This window comes from Cornus florida, unplaced genomic scaffold, assembly GCF_030987335.1.
Source record: "Cornus florida cultivar Cherokee Brave unplaced genomic scaffold, ASM3098733v1 CherokeeBrave_3.0.0_Hap2_Chr10, whole genome shotgun sequence".
In the NCBI taxonomy this organism is placed as follows: Eukaryota; Viridiplantae; Streptophyta; class Magnoliopsida; order Cornales; family Cornaceae; genus Cornus; species Cornus florida.
Window position 1 is genome coordinate 72,153,975 of NW_026775580.1, and position 23,145 is coordinate 72,177,119.

Genomic DNA, 23,145 nt, shown 5'->3' on the forward strand with positions numbered 1-23,145 from the left:
AGTGATATATCATAAGGGTAATTTAGTCATTTAACAAGCCCATAATGGTTCATTGACAGAATTGCGGCAATGTGATAACTTTGTAATAGTGTTGTGGTTCATAGAAACAGGTTGTGATTTTATGATAAAAAATTGAAAGTAGTGGGAGTTTTATGATTTTAGCCCTTAAAAAAAATACTCCTATTGTATTATAGGCTTAGTGAACGGTCTAAAAGAAATTAATACTCGCTCGGTAGTCCATCTTTCCATCATGAGTAGTTATTCTTGCACCAATTTGTTGTAGTGAATTACCTAACTTAATGTTTTTGATTGGTTATTTGTGCACAATACAAGTAAGTGGAGGCCCCACTCCCCTATTTGCTGCATAGATGGACCAATTAAAATAAATAGGTCTGGCAATTCACTGTAATAAATCAGTGCAAGAATCATTTTCCTTCCATCATTGTCCATTTGGAAAGTCAAAGTAAAATAAATGCAATTTTTTCCGTCATTACCTTTTAAGTTTTCAAAAATATTTTAACTCGATAATATACATATTTAAATTTAAAAGGAAAAATTGATAATTTGAAAAGGCGACAATGAATTAATTGCATGTCTCCTAAAAACATCTTATATCAAATATGGACACTAATATGGAACAGATGGAGTGTATTAATATAATGAGATGTGTGCCTCTTCTTATATTGGGGGAGGAAGTATATAACTCTAATATAATGAGATACGAGTCTCTTCTGATATTGGGGGCCTTAGGCGATTGCCTTATGGTTGAGCACCCCTGATTAATTGCATGTCTTCTAAAAACTTTTAGTATCAAAGATGTGCAACTAATATGGAACGGAGGGAGTATATAACTAGTATAATGAGATATGGGCCTCTTCTCATCATATTAGGGGGCGTAATCACCTTAATTGCTTTATGGTAGAGCTACAACTCGAGTGGGTTAGAGGTGCAACTTGAATCCAACTCGACATACGAAATGTTCAACCCTAACCTGATATTTAACTACTCAACCGACTCCAACCCATCTTTTTATTTTTAAACTCGGGTTAAGATAATATCAGGTTAGAAAGTAGGGTTAACTTGGGTTACCCATGTGACCAATCTCCACACTGAAAATTTAATGTTATTTTTGAGTTAGTTTTAGATTAAATTATTCCAAAACACAAAAAGTTTTAAGAAATAATTGAACTTTTTCAATAAATTACAAACAAATTCTTTGAAAATTAATTCTCTAAAGTGTCAAAATACAATAAATTGAGATTTATATATAATTTATTTAAAATAAAAATATATATAAAAAATAATATTAGAATTCGAGTTCGGATTGGCTTGGGTTGCAGATACCTCAATCCAAACCCAGCCCTAATTAAATTCAGATTGGAAACTCAAGTCCAATTCTAATAGTAAAAATAATTATCCAAACCTGTAAAAAAATTCGGACTGGGCTTAAGCTACCCAGCCCAAATTGCACCCCAACTTTATGGTGTAGCCACCCTTGATGTATATTTGAATACTCTCTTTCTATATTACTTATTATTTAGGGTTCATTACAATCACACCTCCTGAGGTTTGTGATTATAATAGCTATATATAACTTAGTCTTTTTTTGAACAATGACACCCCTGCTAGTTTGATATCAAATTTTGCCAGTGAAATGTCTACATTGCCCTTCAATATTTAATTAATATGTGATCAAAAAATATTAGAATCGTAAAATGACTAAAATGCCCATCGATCTTAGAAAACCCAACCACCACAGCTCTCTCTGTCTTTTCTCTCTCTAACCTTCCAACTCCTCTATCACCGCTCTCTAACCCCTACAGATCTCACCACTCTTATGTAACCCTGGCCTTATTTTCAACCGACATAATTTCTTTATACCCTAACCCTTAGATCATGGCAAACCCTTTCGAAATTCGACTGACTGATGACGACGACCAGTACCACTGACCATCGTCGACGATCAAATGGGCAGCGATGATCTTGACGTCTTGGCCAAGGTGATCATGGCTTTGGTATTGAAGAGATCATGGTCGTTGATTTGATGAAAACGATCATCCCGATTACCCGCATAGGTGGTCTCCTCGAGCTCTCGATGAACCTCTCCTGTCATCTCGTTGGATGCATTTTCTCAATATGAAGGCATGTTTTTGTGAAATCGTTCCACAACTCAGAGAACTCCAATGAAAATGAAGTCGCAGTTGGGGAATTCTCAAGTACGACAATTAGGAATTCCTCGTAGAATCAACAAACCTGCCTAGCAAGTTAAACCCAAGTTTGGTTTGATATGTTCTTCACCAAAACCAGGTGTGTGAACCCAAATGCCTCATGGGTTTCTTCGATTGATCTCGTCTCTAAATGGGTATCCCTCAATTCTTGCGATTTTACTCTACAATTCCTATTTATTTACGCATACAAATTAAGTTATTGAGTGAATGATTGAAAGCGATAAGCCCGTTTCGGCAATTTTGGATTCAATTGTTACTTGTTATGCGAAGCTGAAGTGGGTTTATAGAGATAAACATGTGATCATAGAGGTATAATTTATGTGTGGAGAGCATTTAGCATAAGTATCTAAAGCAAGAAAATGCAAAAAAAGAGAATGGGAGAATCTTCCTTGATCGTCACCATCATAGGATTCTCACCACCATGTCTGTTCTGTGTCGCCAGGATCTCATTGCCTTGTCTACGTTGGAATTGCGTCACCACAATGTCATCATCGCTGCTAGTCGCCGAACAAGATCTCGTCGACGTCAGAATCGCTTCACCATCATGCCAACACCACTGCTAGTCAATGTTGCCAGAGCATCATCACCGTTGTTGGAGCTCGAAAGAGAGAGAAAGAGAGTTGCAGAAGTATATGGGTTCTCGTTGAAAGGATATAGTTTAGGATTTATTAACTAATCGTTTGATATGGATGAATTGCTTAGAGTGAGTGAATGTAAGTCACCGAGCTCGGCAAGGATAGTTCCGGTGAATTTAGCATTTGAAATGATGAGTCTTGAATCAATGAAGATAAATTCAAATTCGATGGAAGTTGTAAAAGGACTGATTGGATATTGATTTTGGACTTGGTGGGTGGAGAGAGATGGGAAAGATGAGGGTATTTTTGTCCTAAAATGGTCTTTTGATACATTTTCTTATTTTAATAAAAAAAAATTAGGGTAATTCAAAAGTCAAAGGGTAATAACGTCATTTTAACTTGTGTCAGAGCTGGCAGGAGTGTCTTTGTTAAGTTTATGAAATCTGAAAGGACCTCATTGTTCAAAAAGAGGTTAACTTGTATATGGTTGTAATTAAGACAAATCTTAGAGGGTGTCATTGTCATTAACCCTATTATTTATATGAATTCAAGAGTGAAGAAACGAACGTTATGTATCATGGGGACACCCTGAGTACTCCTATAATCACTATATTACAAATTTACAATGTTGTGATAACTTTTAATGTTTTTTTTTTTGTAAAATCCAGGTATAATACGCTCACCAGAAATATTCATAATATTTTATATTTTTTAAATTTTAATTTCATGTTACTATTTTGGCCTCTCAAATGAATATTTCTGGATATATTTATGCGCCTTGAGCTATAGATCTTTATAAGCAGAGCCCCAAATCTTGGTAACCTATGAATGGGCTTGATGGGCTTGCATAACAATTTGTCAATTTTTTATAAATGGGCTCGATGGGATCGGCATAGCAATTTGTCAATTTTTTATAAACAGGCTCAATGGGCTTGGCATATCAATTTGTCAATTTTTTTATAAATGGGCTCGGCATAGCAATTTATCAATTTTTTTTTATAAATAGGCTCAATGTGCTTGGCATAGCAATTTGTCAATTTTTTATAAAAAGGCTCAATGGGCTTGGCATAGCAATTTGTCAATTTTTTTTATAAATAGGCTCAATGGGCTTGGCATAGCTATTTGTCAACTTTTCATGAATGAGCTTGTCAAAACAATTTCTCAGACATCACTTTCTGGTTTTGTTGCTTGTGATTTGCTTTGTTATTTTGTCCACTTTGTTGAAAAATAAGAAAAAAAAAAAAAAAAAACCCTTTGTTCTAGATATTTAGACCGGATTCAGCTTAATTCGATCCCAATTCAATGAAAAATAATTTGATAAAGAGAATCTCATAAATTATATGTTATTGAATTCATATACAATTTTGTAGTTATCGGATTTTTGATTCGAGAATCCGATCAGATTTTTATTTTTTTTTTGAGTGAGAAATTTCAAAAAATAAAAAAACGTGAGAGAGAGGCTAAAAATTTGAAAAAAGAGAGAAGAAATTAGATATTTGATTAAAGGAAAACAATAGAGAGTAGAAAAAATGAATTGGAGTAAGAAAAGAACTAAAAAAGACGGAGAAAAACTGATATAATTAAGATTTTTAAAACAGTTATCTAACACTATGTAAACAACATATTTGATTAATTTTTTTATCGATAGCATACCAAATGAATGACATAGATAAATGTATAGTATATTATATATTATATTTGTTCTATCAAATTGACCATAATTTATATTCGATTTCTAAATTTAACTGAATATTATATTTATATTATTAATAAATTATTGAATCAAATAATCAATCTATATTCGAATTATCAAATCCGATTCGAACCAAATTCAAATTGAAATTCAATTCAATACTAGGTCTAATTAGATGTTGGAAGCATACAAACAGTCCACAGAAAAGTACGGTGTGGACTTGAATCTATATTGATCATGACAAAAATATGATTGCTGAAAAGCAAAAAAATAATTGTCTTCGTTATGTCAAACAATATTTCGTTAATAGTCTTGTTAAGCTTATCTGGTTGTTGTGAACCCTACATCAATAGCATCACTTACTCGTTTATTTTCGTACTCAATCTATTTGACTACCACATTGCGTCCTAACTCTAAATATATCACATGGTTATAAATAATGCGCGCACACACACACATATATATATTTCTGTGTATGCATTATATCAAATTGCAACGATTGATATCTTGGGTGTCACGTGAAAATAACGTTGTAGTTGAGTTAAAAAGTTCTTGTAGCCGAATGTAATTGATTTGAAGTGTCTCCGTACAGTTTGTTTGTTATAAAAATATATGTGTATATATATATATATATCTTTCTTATAAATTATAATTAATGTTGCTTTCAAAGGATCAAAATAATATCAAATGGAGTGGGTGGGCAAGTTTCCTCTACGTGGACGCTATAGCAAAGCTTATATGATGAGGTCTATAAAAATTATCCCTTAGATCAGTCAAGATTTTAGATGGCTAAGATTACTTTCCAAAACTAGGTCTTAAGTCCTCGCAATGTATATATTTATAATACATATATTATATTGAAAATATAATATGCTTTGAAATATTCCAATATGACTTTTATTCGTGACAAATAAGGAGTTTATCTAGATGACTATACATGAGGATTTATTAATCTTTCATCCCTTTCAACTCATTTAGATGATAGCAGACTAACCCTATAGTTTATTTATTTATTTATTCTGAGAATTGAACCGTCAGCCTTCGATTTTGAAAAGTAAAAAAAAATATGCTGGACTACAAAAGTTAGGATACATGTACATATAATAATATAGGTTACCTAATTTATCTTAATATAAGAACGGACACTATTAGTAATATGTCTATTAGAAAATCAAGAAAAGTATTTAATTATTTTAGTGTACATATTAATTTGAAGTGGTGACTTCTTTCATATTGATGTCACCTGTCTATCTTCTATTAAGGAGACCTTTTCAATTCTCATATACACATATACAAAAAAGATTAATTATAAGCAAAAAGCAAAAAGCAAAAAGGAAAAGGAAATAATCAAAATATTTAATTAGGATTTTTTTTTCTTCTCGAAAGTAAAAATTAATATGCACATAATATCTCTTTAAAGGATTCGAACTCTTAACCTTCTCTCCAAAAAAAAAACGATTGTAAGATTTTAAATGGTAAAAAAATGAAAGTAACCTAAACATAAGATCTTTGTTTGGATTATTGGATTAGTTTTAATGAGTAAATATTGAAAGTAACCATTGTCAACTTTTGTTGCCATGTGCTGAGCAATTAATCTAGCCCTCTACTTTTCAAAATGAAAAATGATTTTCTTGTTCTTGGACCACAGAAATATAAAGATTAGCTATTAATTTCATTGGGTTTATTTTAAATACTCCATAACTGAAGTAGCTTTTTAACATTCTTGATATAATAAAATGGATGACAATAATTAGGAGGTACACGTGAACTTTTATGATCATAGACTCTTAATTAAACGACAAAGAAAGTTAAATTATTTGAAATTCATTTGCTTTCAATTTTAATGTAAACAGAATATATCACTTCATATATAGGAGTGGTGGTCACCATAAGTAACCTCTTAAAGAAACGTAAAACTTGTCTTTGTGACTTTGTAGATTTGTCAAAATGGCTGAGCTGTAAGCAGAGATTATAGTGATATGACAAGGAAATTTATCCAATGATCTTAGTTTTCAATTTTGGATGACGGAGTGTTAAATTGTTAATGTTTAACTACCTACTCTAATAATTAATTTGACGATCACTTTCATTAAGAATTTTGAAAATTTTGTTTATATGAAATATATATGCATACACAAACTCACATACATGTATCTAAATTAAAATACAAAAATGATCTCATTCTCAATCAAACGTAAACAAAAAAATTTTTACACTAAGAATGTGACCATCAAATATAATTGTTATTTTTTTATTTAGAAAAATTCTTTTTGAAGTGCAACATTTCATGGACTAAAAAAACAATGCAAAACACAAATAACTAATAAACAATACGTAATAAAATGACTTCATATGAGATCCATATGAACATATCAATTTTTACTTTAATTTCTCATTATTTTGTCCGGCCTATATAGACGGCATGAGTAGCATTGCTCCATTTTAAATGTGGAACATCATATTGATATACATAATTAATTAATTAATTAATTGGAGTCCTGCAATGTATTGGTATAAATACAGTCAACTTTTAACCGCCGTAACTAAGGCTAAAGTAGTGCCCTTAGGGCTGGAGGAATATTTCAGTCAAAAAAACGTTTGCAAAATTCTTGGAGTTCGTATTTTAGGGCTTAGGTTTGATTTAAATTTTGTTTAACAACCACATATTAAGAAAAATTATTTTTAAAATGAAACATTTCATGGACTTAAAAAATAGTGTAAAACACAAATAACCAATAGATAACATAAAATGACATCATATGGGATCTACATAATTATATCAATTTGGACTTTAATTTTTCATTATTTTGGGCCAATATTGACGGCAATTATTGGAGTCCTACAATGTGTTGGTTTTAAAAACTGATTGACACTTCTCCATAGTTAATTGATTGTATCAGTCACTGCTTGATGTAATCTTACACCATTAATGGGCGAACTAGAATTAATGACGGATTATGACAACGGTTTCTTTAAGCAAAATAAATGCTAGCGATCGATTAGATATATCAATCTATTTCATCCCAAAACATGCACATGTGCATCCTAGGTACATCAAATTCAAATCATTAAGTTCCAAGAACATAATTGCTTAGAATTGACTTACATGTAAATGTAAAATTAATCCAGTTTATTGATATAATCTGCAAAGGGTAATTCAGAGGAATAAATATTCGGTGTACTGGGTGCACCCTATACCTTTTTGTTTGTACGCATATGGCTTATATCGTTTCATCCGAGGTGTAGTGCACCCAATACCTTTTTCATTTTATATGTATTACTTAGATAAACTTGATAGATAAACTCGAAGCACAGTGTGTCAGACGCATCCAATACCTTCTCCATTGGGAGGGAATATTTGAATCTTTAATAATTCATAATTGCTGTCATGAAAATCTATGCTCTGAACTTTTCAAAAGTAGTGAATTACCCGTGTCGAATACGTATCTCTCGGACATGGGTATGAGATGTATGTTTGATACTTTTGGTCGAACATGTACTTAAAAAGTATATTCAATCATTCAGTTATATTATATTATTATTTTAAAATGAGTTAAATGTCTATATTAAATATTATATTAGATAAAAATATTATTTTATTTTAAAAAATAAAATAAAATAAATATTTAATTGTGTCTGTATATCTTTTTATTTAGAATCTGACGCATGGGTACATACTCATACTCATACTCATACGAGTCCATCTAACATAGGTTGGATGGCTGTGTTGTGTATAGCTTTTGGCTTCTGTTGCATATATGCTTTGTGAGTTGTAATACGTTGGCGGATAGTAATAGTAGTATTAAATTGCATTTAATTTACCTTTTGCTGACGGTATTTTAAATGCTGTGCATATATGCCCTCTTCTCTGTTTGCTTCTTTTTTGGTATTTCTCTAGTGGCGTGCAAGTATTGTGCTGTTTTTTCAGTGTGTCTTATTCTTTCCTTTTCCCAGTATTTATATATTACATAGAGAGACCTGGAGAGAGAGATCATTTAAATAAAATAAATCCTACTTTTTGTGGAAAAAATGCCAACCATTGAATTGATACCCTCTAGTTGCTTTATAGTTATATTTGTGATTTTGAGTCCATAATATCCATAATTATCATGTATCTTAGATTCTTAATTAATATATTAAATGTAAATATATAGTCCAAGAGAATCTGTGAGACTGACCGGTGGTGACCATTGAGTTGCTTAATGTTGTGATTTTTCCAATATTTTAGGTGTTTTATGTGTATATATATTTGTGATTTTTTTTGTTTGTTTGTTTGTTTTATTTTCATGATTTTGAGTCCATATAATATTCTTTGGAAATGTGGAAGCTTATATATCAAATACATATATACTCTTTACAGTTTGTCATTAGCAGTCACCGAAAGAGATTGGGACCAGCCTATTACCCAAAGCGGAATTAATATTTCCCAAGTTAAAACAGATTATTAACTGATGATTCTCGTTATAAAAAAATAAAAAATAAAAACAAAAAATAAGAAAATAAGAAAAATATGATAGAACAAATTCTAATTTCCCTCTCATTAAAATGTATTATAATTTAAGATTCTTTTCCACGTGGCAAAAGATTAAAGGTCCACTTGATCAAGTCTAGAGTACCTCTCCATAATTGCCCGAGAAGGCTCTACACCGAGTTCATATTCCACAACACTGCCATGCCAAAATTACACAACTAAAGCCAAGCCCATGCAGGTTTTTCAGAGAGAGAAACAACGCAAAAGCAATTTTTGGTAAGTATCGCAAATTGACAATGCATTGATGCGCTATATGGGCTCCGCTAAAAATAACTTTCTTCTGTGCCCTTTATCTGAGCTAAATTGTTAAAGTTGAACCCTCGGACCCAATTACAAAAATGCGGCCCCACCGATTCATTAATTATTGGATTAATTACACCGACACTTGTCAATGTCATTTAGAGACTTGTAAACACAAAGTACAACCCCATCGTCTCTCGAGGTTTTAAAATTTTGTATTGACACCCATTTTAAATCTCTAACCTACAATGGTAGGAGGTGATTGTGGATAGATGTTGCAGTAGTGAGTGGAGAGAGAAAGAAAGAAAGGGACGACAATGGTTAAGGTAGCTAGGGTGGTTGGTGGTGGCGTCGATGGCGACACCCCCTCTCTAGAAAGATCTCTCTCTCATCTCTCTCTATGATGTTACAGAAAAAATCATTTGTGCTGTTAATTATGTAGAGGGTTGTTTTCGTAATTCACATTGCTGATATTTGGTGAATAATATTGAATTAATAATTCAAGGACATTCATGTCGTTTGAAACCTTAGAGCGTTATTGTCCAAAATTGCGTTGACTAGCCGCTGAGTGGAATTGACCTAGACTTTAAAGGTAGTCAGTACAATTAACCCATAATTATTTGTAGGGTAAATTATACTAACTTTTCTTAAAGTTTGAATAATTTATACATAAATGTATCGTTTTGTGTTTATTATTTTGATCACCCTTGAAATTTATCACATGTTTCACCTTTAGCGTTTTCTTTAGGATAAATTTATTGAACAATTATTATAAAATAACAATTTCAGCTTCTTTGATTTAAAATGCAATTCAATATAAGGACATTATTGATTTTTTACTTTTAAAATCACTGTAAACCAATGAATTTAAAAGATCAAAATAATGAACACGAAACTATTTATCCATCAATAATTTGTCAAAACCAAGGTAAGGTAGGTATAATTCATCATTTTGTACGGTAACTTGTCTACTAAAACCATCAGAGATACAATTATCAGTGCTATATAAACCTCATGCAAAATCAATCTAATCATATGATAGCAACGTGAAACGAATTAATTGTTTTTCAAATCAAAAAAATCCATTGCAATTCAAACAAAGAAAAACAGCTTCCGCTGCCTTGACATACATTATCCCTTGTATGTATCTAATGAACTGTCATGCACACACAAAAAAACCTTTCGCCATCCAAACGCAGAAGAATCAAGGGAGAGAGAGAGAGAGAAAGGCAATTTGGATACCATTCACGAGTCTCTTTTTCTGCTCAAAACACCTTTCCTGCACGTGTTCTGAAGCCTGAGAAAATTCACCCTAGATTGAAAATTCACCCTAGCCTAAATATTACTCTAGCTGTTTTAATACACACAGTCACACACACATATACACACACACACGAGAGCATCACGCTAAGAAGTCAAGGGTCAAACTTTAAAGTTGAATGTAGTAAATATCCACAGTGAAGAAGATATATGTACATCGGTAAGACCACACATAACAGTAACCTGTAAAGTCACGTACTAGAAGCTCTTTTACACCACAAATCTTGCTGTTGAACATGTGCCACTATTGAGCCGTACAAGTAATATCAAGTATTGTAAATTCCGTACCAGCTCCAATTTAATGCAGTATAACATCTGCTATTCCTTCTAGTATAAATTTAAAACGGTGCGTATGTGACCATGGTTCAAATAAATGTGTAAACTTGTGAAGTACCGTCTCAATATCGTTATTAATTGTGAAAAAATCATGTTATGCATGCACAAACAGTTTAAAGCAGAATTTTATGGATAAAGGTTCCGAACAATTGCATATATAATCGTGTGAGCATATATAATCGTGTGAGAGACATGTCAGAAATTAATTGATGCAATGTTTAAATCATTGATTTATTTATTTTATTATTAATATATATATTTTTAATATTTCTACCAAAGAAAAAACAAAAAACACTTGCCATATGTATCCTTTGTAATCCCTCCTTTGCTATAATATTTAAATAAATTCTACGCGTTTGCTTGCGTGTAGAAGTATGACTCCTTCCATCAAAACCTTATAAATCTTTGAACTCCCACGATCACATTCTCAAATCATACACATTAAACACACAGAAACCCAAAAAAGAAAAACAAAATTCATGACCATGACCAGAAACGTGCTTCTTTCTTTCCTCCTCCGGCAGCTACTGTTTATAGCAGCCGGACAATGGTGCCTGAATCTGACACAAGCCGCCGGAGGCCGGTGGAACCTTCTAAGTCACAACATTGGCATAACAGCCATGCACATGCAACTCCTCCACAACGACCGAGTTGTCATCTTCGACCGAACCGACTTCGGCCACTCCAACATCTCACTGCCAAACGGCAAATGCCGCAAAGACCCCAAGGACCTGGCTTTAACCACAGACTGCACGGCCCACTCAGTCGAGTACAACGTCGCCACCAACACTATACGTCCCCTCATGGTCCTCACCGACGTCTGGTGCTCCTCAGGTGCTGTCGTGTCTGACGGCCGTCTGATCCAAACCGGTGGGTTCAATGATGGAGAATATGTGGTCAGAATTTTTCAGCCATGTAGTTACTGTGATTGGCAGGAACTTAACTCTAAGTTAACTAAGAGAAGGTGGTACGCCACCAATCACATATTGCCGGACGGCCGGCAAATCATCATCGGCGGTCGGCAACAGTTCAACTATGAGTTTTACCCAAAAACTGCTTCGTCTTCGGAAGCTTATAATTTACCCTTTTTAGCTCAGACCAGTGACCGAAGGATAGAGAACAACCTATATCCATTTGTTTTCCTGAACGTTGATGGAAATTTGTTTATTTTTGCTAATAATCGAGCTATATTATTCAATTATTTCAAAGGTGTTGTTGTAAAGACTTACCCGGCAATCCCTGGCGGCGATCCTCGGAGTTATCCGAGCACTGGGTCTTCAGTTCTCCTTCCATTGAAGGACTTACAGGGAACTCAAATTGAAGCTGAAGTTTTGGTCTGTGGTGGTGCACCCAAAGGATCGTACAGCAGCGCGATAAATGGCAAGTTTGTCGGGGCTTTGAATACGTGTGGGCGGATCAAAATAACCGACCCGAATCCTCAGTGGGTTGTGGAGAAAATGCCACTGGCTCGGGTCATGGGTGACATGCTTTTACTACCAAACGGCAACGTATTGATCATTAACGGTGCCGCGTCAGGCACTGCTGGATGGGAAAATGGTCGGGACCCGGTTCTTAAACCAATAATTTACCTACCCGTCAGTCCAATTGGGTCTCGATTCGAAGTACAAAATCCGACCACCGTACCCCGTATGTACCATTCTACGGCAATTCTGCTGCGCGATGGTAGGGTTCTTATTGGCGGTAGCAATCCTCATGAATTGTACAAGTTCACCGGTGTCCTTTTTCCGACGGAATTACGTTTGGAGGCATTCTCTCCATCGTATTTGGACTCAGGGTCTGCAATTTTGCGTCCAAAAATTGTTTCGCCCGTTCCTCAAGTTAAGCTCGGGTATGGGAAAAAGCTAACGGTTCAGTTCACAGTCACGGGTGTACTAAATGGGAATTTGGTCTCGATTACAATGGTTGCACCATCATTTAACACACACTCATTCTCAATGAATCAGAGATTGTTGGTGCTTGGTGGAGGGAACGTGGTAAAAGTAGGAAAATCCACATATGAAGTGACAGTGATGACACCGGGTTCGGGAAATCTTGCACCTTCCGGATATTACCTTCTATTCGTGGTTCATCAAGAAATTCCTAGTGAAGGTATATGGATTCATATACAGTAATTTATATATATACATCATGGTTTATCGTATCAGTCACGGTCGCGATATAACGAATTAAGACAAAGTCAGTATAAACTGGCCGATTTGAATTGCGTATCAAACTTGAAGAAGAGTTGTGTATGACTTATATACACAAATCATTCCCATTTCAAATTTATCTCATGTATTTATCTTTTTCTTAGTCCAAAAGTGTGAATACAAATTTAAGAAAAAGTTGTATTTAGAAGGTTAGGTGAATTCTTAAGGTTGTAAGGTTTGAATAATTTGCAGAGATGATGCTATCATTGTAAGTGGAGGCATGAAAGCTTGATGCTTCTGATGACCAAAAGTTTGAAGATTTTTTTTTTTTTTTTTTTTTGTAATTTTCGTTGTTTCAAATTCGTGTTGTATTATTAAAGTCGTATATCTTCGTTTCTGTGTGTTGCTGTGCTTATATCTCATAGAGGTTGGATCCTCTGCCACTGATTGCCAGTGTGAGCCCTGTTGTGTCTCTTAGGCCTACTCATCTTATGGAAGTTGAATTATTCAAGAAAGTCTGTTTGGAAATATATATTTAAGAGCAATGCTAATTTAACCATTGAAACAAACAGTATATTTTTTATTTTTTATATTTGTGAAAAATCAAATTAATTATTTAATGTATCTAAATTTTAAAATAGGAAAGTTCATGACTGAGAAGGATTTCTAAGAAGCATTATTATATATTCAATTTGGACGGAATATTTTTTTTTGGACTTACACCTACAATGTGTTCAATTCTTTAGGTAAATAACACTTGCTTAAAAAAAAAAAAAAAGACCATTAGTTGGTTATTATCATAAACGACTTATTGGCATTAATACATGAAAGATGTACTGTAATAATAATAATAATAATAATAATAAAAGCAGAAAAAACAAGTGAGGTTATATGAATTGGTGCTTGATTTATGGTGGATTGGTGATACCAATTCTCATGAATTCTATAATTTAATCAGAGTCCTGTTTTTTTTACTTACGGAATTAAGTTTGGAGACATCCTTATAGAGTAATATATATATAATGATCATTTCCATTTCAATTTAATCTGGGTTTTATTTCCATGTGTTATATCGTATCAAAATGAAAAATATCACATCACAATGTCAAAATGATAAAAAAATTTGTGGTCAATTGCTCATGGTCTAGAAATAAAGCACATGTAGTAATCTCATTACAATTGCTTAAAATCTAATCAAGAAACATTGAAATGTTTCTCATTCTCTCTCCATCATTGAACTTTAATGCCCTGAACAAAAAGCACCTTTCCATGTTAAAGCAGATTATCAAGTATAGGTCATATTAGTTCACTCTTCTACATGAAATAACTAATTAACGGACGCCATAAAAAAGTATAGTGACATGATCAATCCAAGTCTTAACTTCTTTCACTAAAATGCATTGTCAAATGAAACTAATGAGACTAATCTATTGTGCAGAGCGGAAGTTCTTATACTAATTTGTTGGGCAGCAACGAAAATTTCTGACACCAATTTGTTATGCGGAAGTGACCTAAACAAATATACACACAATAATGACAAATCCTAATAACAACAAGATATGAATAAAGATAAAAAAACACACACACCACGAAACAAGATTTATACGTGGTTCACCCTCATAAATAGGGTTATATCTATAAGCGATGATGATCAGTATCACTATATAGAAGAAGATTACAAATTGAAGAATGTTTTGGTTCTTCCAGACAATAATCACTCTTCTCACAACAAAACGTCACCCATTAAACGAAGAAAAGCTCACCGAACGCTCAAAAAAAAAATCCCCAATAATTATATGATTTACATAAAGAAGAAAATCCACCCAAAGACAAACTTCAAATATCTATCTTGAAGATTGTACACACAAAATGATTTCTTCACACAAAAAACTAATATAACTTATTCTGACTCTACCTTCTTGATCAGAATATCTTTCTCGGATCTCTGAAGGATCTTACCGAGATCTATCTGGGATCACCATATGATCTCCCCATAGAATCATATTGGATACCTTACTTGTCGCTGGCACAAAGCAATTCGTTCCTTATCAATTACTTTCCTTAAATTTTGTTTATTGCCTTATCAAACCCTTAGCTTGCGCATTAAGCCATCCATACGGCCATATAATTGACCACCAAAATTATATCATTCAAACAATGAAATTATGCCAAAATCCCAACATTTTTCACGTGGCAAGAGATTGGTGGTTGTAACGGTTGGACGCTTGTCCATTTATCAAAAAATTCTGAGTGGGCATATCCACTAATTCGTATACACTTTAACCCCCATTCAAATCCGATGTGGGACAACTCCCACTTGTAACATTCTCCCCTACCTGAATCCGCGCAACGCCCTCGTTATGGTCAGGCCACTTTGCCTACCCAGGGCCAGACCTAGACGCCCTCCTGGTCGGGCGCTTGGGGTGGCACCGGATTAGGGACTAGGTTTAACTCTAATACCAACTGTAACGAGTAGGCGCTTACTCATTTACCAAAAAACTCAAGTTATTGGGTAGTGTTGTATACCCACCTATTTGTACACATTTCAACCCCCATCCAAATTTGACATGGGACAAGTTTCACATGTAACAGTGGACCACTTGATTAAATGCATAGTACTTCTTTATACACCAAAGCTCCGTTTGGATTGATGGAATCGGTAGGAAAAGAAAAGAAAAGAATAGAATAGAATGAGAGGATTAGTGATTTTCATCTGGTGTTCTCATACCAATACCAAAAGATTTTCATTTACAGCCTTGTAAATGTATATGTATATGAATATATCACAAGCTTAATTGCAAAGTAAAGAATGACAGCATGCATTTTTTTATACCAGGACCACAAGACACATGTCACAGGAGTTCTCAACATCTATATATTGACCAAAATGCCCTCACAGAGATATTATTAATTAAAAGAGATTTTAGCAGCTGAACCTGTGAACACTTAGTATTCTTGTGAAATTAAGCAATTGAACACAATGTACCATCATACACAAATGTATTATGATATAATACATGTGTGAAAAGTCCTAATTACCCTTAAGAAGCTCTGTATCAAAATATCATTGTTTGTGTTAGGGTTTTCAACCCTAAAATGCTTGCAAAATAGTCTTCAAAGATAATGTACCTTCCAAATATCATTTGGAAAGCCTTCTCAACACTGTGAAATGACCAAGCTACCCTTGTAAGTCAATTGAATGCATTATTCAAACCAGAAGTACTTGTAACTCAATGTAGAGAACATGTGATGGACTTTTTGACATTTAAAAGGGCAAACCCTAATTCAAATGTAGGACTAACAAATTAATAGCCATAATACTCCAACCCATTGCAATGCAATTAAAATAATAATAAATGCAATAAACAAATACACATAAGCAATGCAATTAAAATAAATATATACCATTAAACAAATACACAAAATAATTTAAAAAAATTAATTAATTCAGCCAATTAATTTAAATAAACTCCATTTAATAATTCCTCTAAAAATACAGGGTATTACATCTAACTTTTTGTTTCTTGAAAATGTTTTCTGGAATGCATTTAAGCCTAGTTACAGTCGGTTGGCTTTCGTGTGTATTTTTTGGCCAGTTCACTGACATTACTGTAAATACATTTTCTTTGCTTCCTTGATGCTCTATTCAATTCCTATCATTTGTAGATCATGTTTAAATGATATATTTGCATTTTATGATCTTTCATTTGTTTCAAGGATCAATTATGAATGTATGTTAATGCATGATCCTAAATGAGCTTCAAATATATTCAAAGATACTTTACAATTGAATTCTAAATACTCACCATTTTATACCCTTATATAAGCATTGGCATGATCATTTTAGCTCTGAGATATTCTTGTTTCCTTCTTTGAGTTGCTTGGTTATGCAGTCTATGCTTTCTTAATTTGGGTGGACTTTGTAAGATTATTTATTAATTGTTTGGCCCACATGATTTGAACATGTGATTTATTATATTAATTAGTGGTTAAGTAAATAGATATCAAATTAATATTATATTATTTAGTCAACTTATAAATTACCTTTTTGGTAATTAATTAATGGAGAAGTATTTTCTTATTTATTCTTTTCTTTGATGAAAAGTGGAATTAAGGTTACTAAAAGTAAAATTGGTCTTCTCTCTGCCTTTATAAAAGTGCATATATCCCATCAATTATGTACGCTAATGAAAACAGCACGTATAATATTTATGTGCGTAAAAGGCCAAGAGAGATAAATCAGTTTCCACACGCTTTGTTATTGTTTGTACTTGCAGTTTATAATGTTGTTCATTCCACAGAAAGGATCTCGGTGTTTGGCTTGATCTCTATGAGATTTGGAATTATAGATCGAGATATTTATATCTAACTATATTTATTTATGCATTATAAGAATGTGAGAATAATGAAGTTCTAAGATTTTAGGATTTATGTTTATTTGTGACGAATAGTTTACACGAATAATTATAGTTTACATTTGGTGTCAGAGCTTATGGTTTAGGAACTCATGATATTCCTCTAAAGTTGCATAAATAAAAATAAAAAAATTAAATGATTATATAATCCATTATTTTGAAATCATGGATATGTTTTGATAGGAATAGTGATTATGATTGTATAATGTCCGATTAATCTCCCGGGCATGTTTTGATTAGTTTGTTTACCAAAGAATTTATTTTGGTTTGCTACCTTGATTTCCGCCCTTGTATATTTGACCTGAAAATTACTAAATACATGTAAGCACATATATATATAACTTTGTTAGTTTGCATGATTAAATTGATGTTTTTTGAAACATCACTTCTTTAGCATGCATATTTTACACCCAAAAGTTTTCTTGAGCTACTTGTGTGGTGGATATAAATATATATATATATATATATATATATATATATATATATATATATGTTTGTTTTTTTATATACAGTGATAATTGATGAATGAGAAGTATGTCACTGTACATGAGTATTTTAAATAGATTATTAAATACATAATGTACGTGTATTTATTTATTTTATTGAAAATTTGAATTTCTAGAATAATATGTGAGTCTAGAAATTTAATTTAATTTTCATTAAACATAATAAATAATTATTTTATACCCATACATGAGAATCAATTTTAAATTGATTCCAATTATGGCATCCAAGTCCGAAAATAAAATAATATGTTTTATTTTGTATATAAGGTAAAAAGATATTTTTATTAAATTTTCAGATTATTAAGTTCCTGGGATCGAACCTTCTTATACTTGGATTGGTCACTATGAGTATGTGTGTATAATGTTAAATGGAAAACTTAATGATGAATTAATCACTGTCTAATTTAATATTCATATTATGTGAAGATTAGTAGCTACCAAAGTAGTCCAATCATAATGATTGATGAATATTAATTTTTATAGTAGACATAATTAATTATAAATTAGTTACTAGCTAATTTAATACTCCTTCCGTCCCAAAATAATTGTCCATCTTTCCATTTTGGGATGTCCCAAAAAACATATCCTATTCCAAAATTGAATGTACTATTTTTTTTTATAACATTCCCAAACTATCATTTTAACTAAACAACTGCACTAATTACGAAACACTATTTTGTCTTTTAGTATGGGCATATTTTAAATTTCACTCTTATCAATACAATAAAAAACTATTAAAACTCCACTACCATAAAAAGTTGGATTCCCCATACATATATTGTGGGATGAAGGGAGTATTCATATTATGTAAATGTTAGTAACTAAAGTGGCCTAACCATAATGGTTGATGAATATTAATTTTAGTGTTAAACATAATTGCCTTATTTCATGAATTATGATGCTTATAATTTTTTGTGATATTCATGAATATTGGTTTATTTGACCATGAGAAATAATTCTTCAAAGGGAATTGATTTTCAAGTAATTAAATAAAAATTAAGGGGTTATATGTATTTTTTAATTAGGTAGGTATAAGATATCCAAAGGTAACTTATTTATTTAATTAAGTAATGCATCACCAATGAAGATATACATATAAGTACATGTAAGTATCATTATTAGTATTTTATAGTTGCCACCCAAAGGGGTACTATAGTTATACATTGTATTATATATTTTTAAGTTATACATATGTGTTGTTAACTCAAAACATTATTGTTGTGAGTATTTTATCTTATTATATTTATTTTATTACATCCCTTAATTCGCATGTTACATCTGTTCTGATTCTCAATAAGACTAACTTCTCATAACGGAATAAGTAAGTTAAGTTCAAGTTTTAGGTGTGCTAAATCTTAATTTAGCATTTTAAATTGAGAAACCTATTGTTATTACTGATAAAGAAAGTGAGGAAGAAAATATTCTCCATAAAACTTGGGAGAGATTGAGCAGATTAAGTATTATGGTTTTGCGAATAATTGTTCCCCATAGTGATAGTGCTAATGAATATTTGACTATAAGAATGTTTTCATATTATAGATAAATATCTAAAACGAAAAATATTAATTGATATCACTACTATGTATTTTTGTTAGTACTCGTACCATGTATGAACATAATTTTAAAATGACTAATGTTGCTGCAAAATTAAAAACCTTAGGAATGATTGTGGATGAGAATTTTCTTATTTAATTTATTCTCAATTTCTTGTCTACTCAGTAGGAGTTATTTCAAATTAATACTATTAAGACAAGTGGAAAGTGAAAGAATTGACAATTATGTTAATTTAGGAAGAGACAAGGCTTAAGCATCAAGATAATCATTGAGTTCATCTCATGACTCAAAAGTTATAAAGAAATTTGGGAAGATACCTGAAAGGGCATTAAGTGAGCAACACCCAAAAATAAAAGACTTTTATTAATCTATTAGAAGAAATGAATGTAATAATGCAAAAGTGTCATTTATGTATTGAACACTTTTAGAAAGATTACATGAAACATAAAGAATGATTCGAAAAAATAAGATAAGTCTTTTGACTTTTGTATATTTCGAATCACTTTTTGATATTCTTTCTAATACATGATAGGTTGACTTAAATACTAGCATTTATGTTTCTAGTAGATGCAAGGACTTCTTATGGCCTAAACCACAAATTCAAATGAGAATTGGGAAAAAGTTTTGTTGAATCCATTGAAACATTTTGTCTAGTCTTAGACAATGAATTTTATTTAAATTATTTTAAACTCTTTATATTTTTTCAATTTCCCATAATTTGATTTGATTTCAAAAATTTATGTTAATGATTTTTCCTTTAAATTTGATAATGACGTTTATTCAAGAAATTATAATTTGTGAATTATGGTATTCTTGTTGATGATTTCTGTAAATTAAAACTTGGTAGTTTATTTATTAAAATCCTTTTGACCTTGCATCATAATGTTAGAATTAAGCGTAGCTCAATTAATGACAATTCATATATCTTGTAGCGTAAAAGACTAGGACAATATTCAGTGAAATGTTAGAAAAATTAGTAAAGGATATGATTCTTCTGAATCTAAACTTTACTATTTTGGTGTGTGTATGGATTGTATTAAGGGTAAACAAACCAAACACACAAAGAAATGAGCCACAAAAAGTATAAGGCTTCTTGAAATTATTCATACAGACATTTGTAGATCTTCTGATGTTCCATCTTTTGGTGGAGAAAAGTATTTTATCGTCTTTATAGTTGATTTTTCACGTTATGGATATATCTATTTGTTGCTTGAAAAATCTCTAGCAGTGGATACTCTTGAAGTATACACAAATGAGGTTGAAAAACAACTCGATAGTCATAAGGTCATATAGAGGTGGTGAATATTATGGAAAGTATAATAAAACGGGCCAATGCCTTGGACTGTTGGATCATTTGCTAAACTCCTTGAAATGTTTGGCATTTGTGCTCAATACACTATGCTAGGCATGCCACAGCAGAAGCATGTAGCTGAAAGGCGTAATTGTATTCTTATGGATATGGTTAGGAGTATGTTACTTATTACCCATAACTTAAAGGGTACAGGTTTTACTATCTTAAACATAATACGAGAATTGTTGAAATCGGAAATGTCAGATTCATTGAGAATGGTGAAGTTAGTGGGAGTGATAAAAATAAGAATGTAATCATTTAAGAAATTCGGGTACAAATTCATTTACCCATAAGTTCTAAAGAAATAATTGTTTCTTCAGTTGTTGAACCCTATAACAACGAAGAACAAAAACTCCATGATGAGATTGTCATTAATGAATAAATTATAGAAGAACCACAGAGTAATAATATTAAGAAGATCTTAAAGAGAAATGAGATCTGCTATTTCGAATGACTATGTGATATATCTGCAAGAATCTGATTTTAATAGTGAGATATATAAGGATCCGGTTACATATTCACAAGCCATTGACAATAATGATTTTACTAAATGGATTAATGCCATGAATGAAGAGATTATAAAAAAACATTCTCTACAATATTTAAGAAGATTCTCTTAAAATATCATGGCATTAGTAACTTATTATGATTTAGAGTTACACCAAATTAATGTGAATACAACTTTTATAAATGGGAGTTTAGAATATGAAGTCCATATGGAATAACCTGAAGGTTTCAGATTAGAAGGTAAATAATATATGGTCTATAAACTTAAGATGTCAATATATGAACTTAAACAAGCTTCCTGACAATGGTATTTTAAGTTCAATGATACCATTATTTCTTTTATTTTAAGAAAAACATTATTGATCAGTGTATATATTAGAAGGTTAGTGGGAGTAAGTTTATATTTCTGATTCTATATATTGATGATATTTTGTTTGCTAGTAGTGATCTTAGTTTATGAAATGAAATTAAAAGTTATCTCTAAGATCTTTGAAATAAAAGATATGGATGAAGCATTGTGGAGGGAAAAAATCCCCCTCTCTAGTAAGAATCGTCCATGTCATCACACTACAAATTGATATTAGATACAGCAAGGGCCCAATTGGTATCAAGCCCAAATTGGGAGAACCCAATTCGGAACAAGCCCAGGCAAAGTCTTGCTTCCATATAGACTGCTGACCCAAGCCATACGGCCCATTTACTAAGCCCAGATGCGTACAATCTCATTCAAGCCCAATGGAAGCATCAACAGCCCGGGGAGCCAACGTTGAACTCCAAGCCCATTCACCAAGTCATTTGGATCAGCCCACACGCAACCCAATTTCAATTAAAGGTAGACCAGTCCCACTAGACAAATGATTCAGCAAAGAAAACAAGTTTTGTGCAAGGAAAGTTTTGCAGGGAAAGAATTGTAAAAAGGAAAGGATTATAATTGTAAAAAATGTCATATATGGAATGGATTGTAGGACAAGCCATACGAGTCCTACCATAATTCCACCATCTTATTTCTTATAAATAGAGGCCTAGACCTCCAATAAAGACATCGAGCATTATACACTTGTCTCTAAGTATTATATTTGCTTGTTCTGAGTGAGTTGTATTTTTTCTTTTTATTTATTTTAATAGAGAGAAATTTTGCATCTAGACTTTGACGCCGTTTGTGGGAAGCATATAGAAATATACTCCCACTTTTGTTTCAAATTGTTTTCGTTTCCACGATCTGGAATGTCGAACAGAGAGTCAACGATGGCTGATCAGCAGATGGAGTTGATGCAAAAGATGCGAGAAGAGTTCTTGCACCAATTCGAAGCACTTCGTCAGGCAAATGAAGCCAGCGTAACCCAGATTGCATTGCTTTAACAACAAAACGACACCCTTCAAACGGCTATGGCTCAGTTAACACTTCGGCCACCACCAGTTGACGTGGCTGCACCTCTTGCCAACCAAAACGAGCCTCAGGTCAATGGGGTTTGGCTTAATGAAGTTCGGCCCAGCGAAGTTCAGCAAGAGCATAGGACAAGGTCCGAGGCGGTAGCTTCGGATAATCTTCCTCGTCGCACATAAGACGAACAGGCCGAGTCCAGCCGTAAGCTTATGGTATAGTCTAATGAGACTCCTGAGAGTTCACATGCCTGCCGAGATGGCCAGGGAACATAAGAATTCTCTCGTGAAGTGTGATACCCACAGATTTCCTGATGCCGGTTGGCCAGGCCCTAACTCGATTACCCGAGGATATCAAA

The 23,145-nt window shown here is 32.5% G+C and overlaps 1 protein-coding gene across 1 annotated transcript; it reads left to right on the plus strand.

Moving 5' to 3' along the window:
* Nucleotides 1–11,209: 11,209 nt before the first annotated feature.
* LOC132280025 (aldehyde oxidase GLOX-like) lies at nucleotides 11,210–13,383 on the plus strand. Its single transcript, XM_059782130.1, has one exon. It carries the CDS (start codon nucleotides 11,403–11,405, stop codon nucleotides 13,053–13,055), a length of 1,653 nt encoding a protein of 550 aa, XP_059638113.1. The 5' UTR covers nucleotides 11,210–11,402; the 3' UTR covers nucleotides 13,056–13,383.
* The last annotated feature ends 9,762 nt before the right edge of the window (nucleotides 13,384–23,145 follow it).